This window comes from Mya arenaria, chromosome 12, assembly GCF_026914265.1.
Source record: "Mya arenaria isolate MELC-2E11 chromosome 12, ASM2691426v1".
NCBI classification, from domain to species: Eukaryota; Metazoa; Mollusca; class Bivalvia; order Myida; family Myidae; genus Mya; species Mya arenaria.
In genome coordinates this window covers 7,155,631-7,165,709 of record NC_069133.1, presented here as the reverse complement: position 1 = coordinate 7,165,709, position 10,079 = coordinate 7,155,631, and the positions used below count along the sequence as shown (strand labels likewise).

The 10,079-nt window shown below is 34.3% G+C and overlaps 1 protein-coding gene across 1 annotated transcript; it reads right to left on the bottom strand.

The window, feature by feature from the left end:
• Window positions 1–8,721: 8,721 nt before the first annotated feature.
• On the bottom strand, window positions 8,722–9,714 carry LOC128211725 (uncharacterized). Its single transcript, XM_052916754.1, has one exon. It carries the CDS (start codon window positions 9,712–9,714, stop codon window positions 8,722–8,724), a length of 993 nt encoding a protein of 330 aa, XP_052772714.1.
• Window positions 9,715–10,079: the final 365 nt, after the last annotated feature.

Genomic DNA, 10,079 nt, shown 5'->3' with positions numbered 1-10,079 from the left:
AAATAAAATACAGTTGGCCTGACGTTCGTGAATATTTTGAATATATAATTCACTGTACACAAATGTAAGCGATTTATTATTTATTTATTAAGACATGTGACTGATAACCTCGCATTTACAAATATGGAAACACAAATTGTTTGACAGAAGCAAGATTTTACCTCATATAATTCGTCATATTTTCATTTATTGATTTTCAGATTCCTATTGTCATTAATGATAGTAAAGAGGTGCAAAATGAAAAAGGGACAGTAAAAAAAGTATATTGGCCGTCTTGTTATGCTGTTTTACACACAATACTTTAAATACAATGCCTGAAAATACTAACGAATTAAAAATCTTAATTGAGATTGTTTAAGCGTAAATGCATTTTTACTAGATCAATACGCATTAAAAATACAGGTGAAATCAAATGAATATTACTGATTGCTTAAATAAATGTTAAAATGTTCGCAAAGCAAGCCATGTATAGGTACAAGCACTGATCAATGCGGAACTAGCTTTCAGATACTTAGTTTTCAAATATTCTCAATCTCATCATCAATTAGTTCAAACTAGAGTATAAGCGAAGACCAACACTTGTCTGTTATTTTTGGTTTCAGTAAAATGGGATATAGCTCGACCACAATTAAGAATTAAGTTATGGATCTAGCTATAACTTTGCGAAAATGTGTAAAAAAATTCAATTCTCTTGAACGCATAAGTTATGGCCAGGGTTAGCCCAATAGATCGAGACTAACCGAACAAGAGCTGTCACATAGACGGTGTGCGTGCTCGACTTTTACACCGCTGTTAAGTTTGAAGACTGCTAAGGTTTTGTGAAACATGCATAGATCACTATAAAATTAGAGGACATCCAAATCCTTTAAAGTTAAAAATAAGGGGCAAAGTTGCATTGTATGAAGGTAGAGTTTTCATAATTAATTGTATAAGTTTCAATGCAATTGATGAAGTTGTTGCAGTGTTATTGTTTACATGCAAAGCCTTAAGCAAAATTTCTAAATCGAATAAGAAAGGGGCAAAATTTGGATCATATGCAAGTAGAGTTATCTAACTTGATTAATGAAGATGGTTGGATGATTGGTACCCTTGTACAAAGTTTCAGTGAAATAAATGACTTAAAGTGACACCTTGTGATATTCAAAATAAATACATGGACATGTATAACAAACATTTTGAGTGATAAACTCTGAACTACTTACAAAATAATGCATTTATGGAAAATATTAATTACTGATATCAAGATTGTAACCATATATTTACACCTCAACTTCCATTTCTTAAATGAACTGCCTTTCGGCAATTGCGTTCATCAATCATGGCTCCATCATATATGTCAGAATTAGTAACAGTTTCAGACAATAATGTATATATGCTAAGATCAATGGCACACAAAGATATTGTTTTACAAACTAGACCTCGTACTAATTATATGAAAGCATCGTTTACATATTACAGCAGAATTGTTTGGAATAATATACCTTTGGAAATACGAGAATCAAAAAACTTTAATACGTATAAAATAAAGGTCAAACAGTACCTCATAGGAAACTTGTGATTATACAAATTGTGATGTTTTATTCATAATTATATTTAACTGAGAGTATCTGTCTAATATTGATTCAACATCATCATCATGTCATCATATGCATCATTATCGTCAGCATCAACAGCATACTTATAATCATCATCATCATCGTCATCGTTGTTAGCATCGTCTTCATGTTTGTTTTATGATTATTTGCCATATTTTCATTCTGTTTCAGAGGGCCATATCGAAAATAAGATTCTGTAGTTTTGTACATGATCTTAATATGTCACCTTCTTAAAATAAAGATATTATTATTATTATTATTATTATTATTATTATTATCAATGAACGCAACATCTTCGGATATGTTCGGATCGTAATTCATTGCATAACTATATACATGAAAGCGATTGATCTTGTTATTGGTTGTATTGTGTCTGCAGGTCCCGTAAAATATAGATCAACATTTTTAAGTGTTAGTTGATTATACTTTAAATATATTGGTACCAGAAGTGTTTCAATTTTACGTTTTAAAGTGATTTCAAGTGGTTGATCTTTTCCCGCGTTATTGTGACGTCATTTGAAAAAAATGTTTCCGGTTATAGTCGGGTCGTTCTATTTACAAAATGGGTAAGAACGGATTACTGAAAGGTTTTCTTAAATGAAATGAAGTATTTTTTTAACAATTCTTGAATGAAATAATGCACTATTGGTGTAAATATAAGGAATGAATTGCGGGGTTGATGTCATTTTCGGGGATATGAACGCAATTGGGTTGGTCAAAGTACGCGTGGAGTCCTTCGGACTCCACACACATTGACCAACCCAATTGCGTTCATACCCCGATAATGACATCAACCCCGCAATTCATTCCTTAAATATTTCATAGCTGAAAACGAGAAAATATTAAATCATTGATGAGGGCTAATTTTTTTACTGTAATCTACTTTCATAAGGTAGAAATACCGTATTTCCTGCATCTTTCTTTCAAATGTAACTCCGTATTCCTCATAAGAACCATTGGTTTCGATATTTATTTATTCTTTATAATATCTTAAAACATTTGTATTAATTAAGTGTGAGAGTAATAGTGCATCTTTAAGTGAGATAACATGCAAAACATTAATTAAAATTTCTTACTTGCTTATACAAGTAGGTCGGATGGTTGAGTGCCGGTGTCTTAAGTCTGAATGCAATACAATGCAATGCAAGTAGTTGCTGACAAATTGACCTATGTGTCCTTACATGCAAAACTCTAATCTGGCCCTGATATCTCGAAAATTCATAAGCCTAACAGACTAAAGTAGCTTCTTTCGTTCAGCAAAACGTGTTGGTTTAAGCTGATATCGATAAATAAAACTGATTTGTTCATGATTACAAGACAAAAAACTTCAATTAATAATAAAAACACTTATAGTAAATAAAACCTAGATAGTAAATAGTTTACAAATTATAAAAGAAAATAATGAACTTAGCTTAATCGTTTTATAACAGGCTTAAATATTTTCGAGACATTGCCCCAGATCTTTTAAGTTGAATGATAAATGGCCATAATTTGTATTATATTCAAAAAGATGCTAAAACCAATTAGGATTGACATTGACGTGTTTAATTGTAAGACAATAAAGGGATCGATTTCCATGTCAATAGTGAATATATAATACAGCACAATCTGTTTAGCCATAATAACCAAGGGACAAGTGCCAAGCAATCATACACGTGTCATGCCGCGGGGATATTAAAGCAAGACCAGAACAAATCAGACGAAAGGCAATTTCTTCTTAACAAGAAGAATATCATAATCTCACACATGTACATATTTTATATGTATGCTACTTTTACACTGGTACATGTAAATATGATATGCATGCACATTTGGTAATATACTGATGAACATCCTATAACTGCATTTGGTAGATGGACTTGTGTGATGTTTTTACTTAAATATTACTGTGACACATGCTTTCACTTTAAATCTGAGTTTTAAGCATTTTCAAATTTATACTTTGACTACCAGAAAGTACTGACATTCTGAAGTATCTATCAAATGGTGATGAATCATGATGTAGATGGATGGAAGCAATCAATGGGCGAAGGCACAAGCAGTTCACATCTGGGCAGCTTTGAACTTAACAGTTAGTATTGTCGGTTTATTGCCACTCTTGGAAATAAACAACCAAATAATGTGACACGCGCAAGAGGCTGTTGAGTTCGTATCGCAAAAATTGGCAATACGAAGAAACTATTTGTGTCCTGCAAAACTCCGTACCTTGAACGTATCCTAAAACAAGGGGTTACGAAGATTCTCTGGCATAACACTTTAGGGGTTGGCCAAATTGTTATCTTGAGGAGCGGGTTTTCTACAACAGAGTCCGGAAATTTGATTGCGTAAACTGCAGAACAAAGCAGTCAACCGAAGGGCTGTGTTGTGGTTCATCTATGGTTCTAACACGTCGAGACCAGCTTGGAATCTATTAAAGTAGGCTGATATTATTGCCTCGCGGGTGTGCTTGAAAATTGGAGACAAATCAACAAACAGCAGCAACAAAGGTATTCGCATATTCATGCGAAAAAAAGAAAGTATGTATTTTTGATAACAAAAAAACAGTTTGTTTCAATTAATTTGTTGATATATATACATTATGTTTTCTATTTCATTATATTCCATGCCAAACATAAATAATTTATTATTTACCTTAAGGATAATAAAATAAAATGAACACATGTGTAGGTGTGCTACAGACGGGATACTTTAATCAAAGATACACTCACATACAAAGCAAATGGTTCCAAAAAAACAAACTTCCAGTAAATTATTACTAATGGCTTCACAGTTCTTATACATATTTCATAATGAAAAACACGCTGCTAAAAGCAGTCGTAAAGTGTCCGGAACCACTGCTGCACCCACTCTCAGACTCAACAATACTCGCATTGCCATGGTAACAGAAAAATACCAATCTGAAAATATAAATATATTTTAAACAAGGTTCAAAATAATGTTTAACATATATTATTATATGTATCTGAATACATTCATAGATAATGAAAATTTGACAATTTTGCAATGTTTTCTCTGTCCCGTCTGAGCGTCGAATAACCAATTCAGTTCAGTAAATGCACGAGGAAAACTCCTGATTTACGCACGAGTAACCAGACCTATACCTAATAGTACTTTAATAATCCTATACCGCAATAATAATAAATACATTTATGTTTTCTATTTCATTATATTCCATGCCAAACATAAATAATTTATTATTTACCTTAAGGATAATAAAATAAAATGAACACATGTGTAGGTGTGCTACAGACGGGATACTTTAATCGAAAGAAAAAGAACGGGGAATCTTTTACTATATGTTTTTTAAAACAAAACAAAACAAATTATACATTTGATCCAGTTAAACTAAAGTTCTACAGATCATCGCAAGTGACTAAGAAAAAGAATTCTTTTTACATTAACATACGAATACTTCGTATAACATTATTCGTTTTACAATACACTAAATACCATTCTCGTCATATTTGTAAACAAACCATCCTTAACATGATTTCAAAATAAATGAAATAATTTCAATACTTGTCAAATACAAAGAAAAAATGAATAATCTAAATTCCTAGATTTTTCGATACACTCATTTTGACTTGTACCGAATCTCTAACATATCTGTCCTTAGCACTGTCGGACTTCCAACGTCCATGCTTTTTAAGCAATCTCTCTGATACACCATTTGCAACCGCTGCTGTGGCCCCACCCGAACGAAACGAATGTAAACCATATTGTTTACTATCAATACCGACAGCTTTTAGATTTGTTATCAAAATTTCCCTGGCTCTATTGTAAGAAATAGGTTTTCCCGGGCAAAGAATATGCTTATTCAATTACCGAGAATATCTGATATTACAAAAAATGTAATCACATGATTTATCATTAATTTCAGCTTCAAACAGAAATTTCTCAAGGAAAGAAACTGGACAAGAACATTTTCCTGTTCTAGAAATGATCACCTTTTCGCCAGCTTTGCACTGATCTGTTTTACTAGAAGAAATAAAAATTTCTGCACAATCAGAAAAAAAATCTTAAGATCAGACGTTTTAATATGTGAAAGCTCACTAAATCTCAAAAAACCTGCAAAACTTACTAAACACATGCAAATGAATCTTAAATCCAAGATATTGGTTGTATTTCCGAAATGAGCAATAAGTTTAAGCAAATCTTCTTTAGAAATTTCAGATTTTTGCTGAATCGGCCTGCCAGAATCTCGCAACAAACCATTTTTGGTAAAACTTACTAGATTTGTATAACAAGGGTCAGAAAACCCTGAAACTTTATGAGCCCACGAAATACTATAAGTAATGGCGTTCACTTTTGACGCTGACGGTGAAGAATCTGTCATGGATGAAAGAAAAAGTGCAACATGATAATCGGAAGCTGGAAGCGGTTTAAATTCAAATTTTTTGCACCACTGGCAAAACGATTTAAAATAACAATTGTATTGTTTGTAAGTGTTATCTGATTTTGACAGTTTCACCAGCGTTTGTAAATTATCATGATGTTTTTTGAGATCATCGGGCAGACATTCTTTGTGAAAATTCCTCCAATGTCCAACCTTGAATGCATCTGTCAAATGTATAATATAATAACATAATAACACCTTTTTGTGTATAATTATTAACTTTTCCTTTCACATACACATATACCGTTCAAAACATATTTTTTATAATCTTCGTGTACAGTACACGACTTCATTTGTACCAGGTACAAATGGGCACTCCGGCTCGACAGGCCGAGTAAACGAAATTAATGCCGATAACGTAGGGGAAACAACCCACACACACTCATATCATGTATTTTCACAATTATCTTTCTTATACTTTTCATCGTCCTTTATGCCAAAATAGATATTAAGATCATGATCTTTATAAACGGTGCTTTTTAAACATCAAGGTATATATACAGAAAACGCTGTTTTACAATTAGCAAATACAAATTAAAAATATTTTTCGCTTCCTTCATGAGCATTAAACGCTTACAATATTAAGCATAACCAGTGTAAACAACTCCAACTCAATGCTGAGCCATGTATAGTCATTACTATCTTTGATATACTTTTCCTCCAAAAGTTCCTCTCCATAATTCATAATCGTGTGCATCACACATGCTAGACAAAACACAACTAAGCACAATTTACTTCTTACTTCTGCAGTCTAGTATACATTAAAATACTGGCCATTAAAGACGAATAGCTAGAACTTTGCTAGATAAACGTCTAGAACTAAATACGCTATCACTCCTGCTATCAAATATTGATTGCCATTTATCAAACTCCAAAACATCCAATACAAAATCTCTCTTCTGGCAGTTTGTTTCAAACAAAGTTGGCCAAAATGCTGCGCTATGCCATTTAGGAACAACTAAAGTTCCATGTGCAGAACAAGCAATTAAATGAAATACAGCTCTATTTACTAGATAAATAGGCGGGACTAACCAATTATTTTCACTGGCCCAATTCTGTGTGAATGCATCGACTGCCTCATTTTCAAAATCATGAAACTTAGAATTGAATCTTTGTATTTTCCTATTACTATAATTAGCAAATCTGTCCACTGTAAACGGTCCCCATATCCTATTCATATACCCGAAAAACTGAGGTGTAACCTCCCATTCATCAGTATTCCTATATTTACTGATATCATCAGCAATCTGGTTCAAATCCCTAGGGACCAATTGCATATCAAGATCAATCTTGTTTTGTAAACAAAGTCTAAACACATTCAGAGCTAATTCCTGTAACTCTAAAATGGGGCTGCCAACCTTGATAATATGAACACAAACTTGAGAATCTGAGAACCATTTCACCTTATGATTTGCTAAAGAATGTCCATACGCTCTCAGTGCCAAAAATACAGCCTTCATTTCTCGGAAAGTTGAACTTTTATCCTTGTCATCTTCTGACCACATGTCGTGAAATACAAAACCTGGCATATTGACAATATGCGCTCCACATGCGAAACTTCTAGCATCAGAATACACTTTTAGCGTATATACAGAAGTGCATTTACCCAATTTTCTGTAATTTAAATTGTCTACATGTTCGAGCCAGAATCTAATCTCAGAAATACACCGACAGTCTATTTCTAAACTGAATGGGAAATCCCAACTAGTCCTTGAACAAATTTGAATGTACATAAATCTAGTCATAAGCCGTGCAATATTGCCAATAACCGGCATCATAGAAATTACTTTCCCGGTGCACTTCGCTAAACTCCTAGCAGAAACAATAGGAAGAGAATTTAAAATTTCCAAGAGCAACATTTTAAAATCTTCAATTCTACGTGCTGGAATGCTAATAGAGTAGTCAATGCTATTCCACAACAAGCCAATCCACTCTAGATTTTGAACCGGTAACCAGACTGACTTTTCATCATTTATAATAAGCCCTGCCTGATTGAGGCTATCTTTCACAAATATTACATCGCGTGTAGCTAAATCACAACTCTTGTTGGTCCCCCACCCATCATCAAGAAACATAACAATTTTGATACCGTTGAATCTCCAGAACTTAACCATTTCACGCAATGCCTTACTGAAAATAAAAGGAGCGCTCGACAAACCGAAAGCAACCACAGAGTAGCAGTAGTATTTCCCTTCTAAACTGAAACCCAGAAATGTTTTATGTTCTGGGAATATATCGATATGATAATAACCTTTAGACAAATCAAATTTGTAACAATACGAGTCTTTTTCAAAATATTCGACTCCTACTTTCCAATCTTCAAATGTCATCTTTTCCTTCCAAATATATTTATTTACTATTCTGAGATCTAAAATAAGTCGTTTCTTACCCGATTTGTTTACAGAAACACTTAAAGGACTGACTACATGAGGTGGAAAATCTGTTTGTTCTATAAAACCGTTTTTCAACATGTCATCAATAGATTCTTTAACAAATTCAATATTTGAAAGAGTTGACTGATTATTTTTTGAAAACGATGTTTCCGGCATTGAAATGAAAGGAATTTTATAGCCGTTTTCAATAACATCTATTATATCAGGGTTTGTGCCAATAGTCTTCCAATAGTGTACATTATTTTTAAGGCTGCCTTTAACCATAGATGTTTTGATGGGAGAATCAGATTCAAACTCAAAACAATGATCTTGATTACAAATATTGAATAAATAATCATCATTTAGTGGCTGAGTTTGCTCCTGTGGGCTTGACATCACGGTTGGCTGACTGGTTAAATCTGGATAGCCACTCGCACTCGCGCCGGAAGTGACCCCGCTTTCCACATGCGAAGCAGATGACTTTATCTGGCGTTCTAGAATAATGTTGCTGGGGTTGATACTGGTCCTGATAGGGACTGTAGGTCCGAAAAAGATCCCGCATGCCCGTAGCCATGGGCCGTGAGGGGAAGATGGGCCCCGCACCGGAAGAACGTCCCGGGTATCCAAAGGTTACCGCTGGTGCTGGCCTCCGCTCCATACGATCAGGGAAAAAAGAAAGAGAATCAGCATTTGTAGGATTACCCTTTTTAAGTTTTCTGACAGCCTTGGCTTCAGCCCTTTTGATTTTACGCTCGTCATCGCTATCAGAGCCCAATTCTGGGGTTTCATATTCTTTGACTGTGGCCCAGCCCCCAGGGGAATTGTCCGCCAAACGAATAAGTTTGTTTCTATGTTTAATTTTCCTTAGCGCTTCTTTAGCTTTTTCTTTATTTGAATCAAGGCTGTCAGAATCCACGATAAAGTGTAACAAGTTTGAAATGTCCGTATTGAACTGAAACTGAATTTTGCAGGAGGTATTCTTGAAATAAGGAATGTTATCTTTTTCCTTTTGTTTGCAACTTGTACTCGTTAGCTCTTGTTTTAATGTTGAAAGTTTCGTGTCAAAATAAGATCTGAATAAATCAAAAGCTCCAAACAAATCTCCTTCTATATCCCCCGAGGGCCCAGGCCTACCTTTATCTCCGCTGTAACTTGCTCCAGGGTCTCTATCATTCAAGGTCTCCGAGTCCCTGCCACGAGATGTGCAAACCGGCTCCTTGCCACGTTGTACTTCCGGTCTCCTGCTACGGTCTTCCGGCTGGATAGACTGGCCCAAGGAAATAGACGAAAGCTGCCTATGGCTAAACTCAAGCTGATCTTGGTCATTTATTCCCGCAGAGTCAAATGACATGTTCCCGAAGTGAATACCAAAGATTAAGAAAAAACTCGAGATTTGACAATTTTGCAATGTTTTCTCTATCCCGTCTGAGCGTCGAATAACCAATTCAGTTCAGTAAATGCACGAGGAAAACTCCTGATTTACGCACGAGTAACCAGACCTATACCTAATAGTACTTTGATAATCCTATACCGCAATAATAATAAATACATTTAAATAGGAATACTTTATGAAGTTTTACTGACCCGTGTTCTTGGAATGGAAGCCCTTTAATGATGAACCACTAACGGATAAAGCACAGCGAGCGATAATGTCAACAGTACAGAGTAAACATTGAAAGGTTTTGTGTTTAAATACTGTGAAATCATAAATATTCG

Coding starts and splice junctions, on each gene's coding strand:
- LOC128211725 (XM_052916754.1), bottom strand. CDS start 9,714: ATGTCATTTGACTCTGCGGGAATAAATGACCAAGATCAGCTTGAGTTT.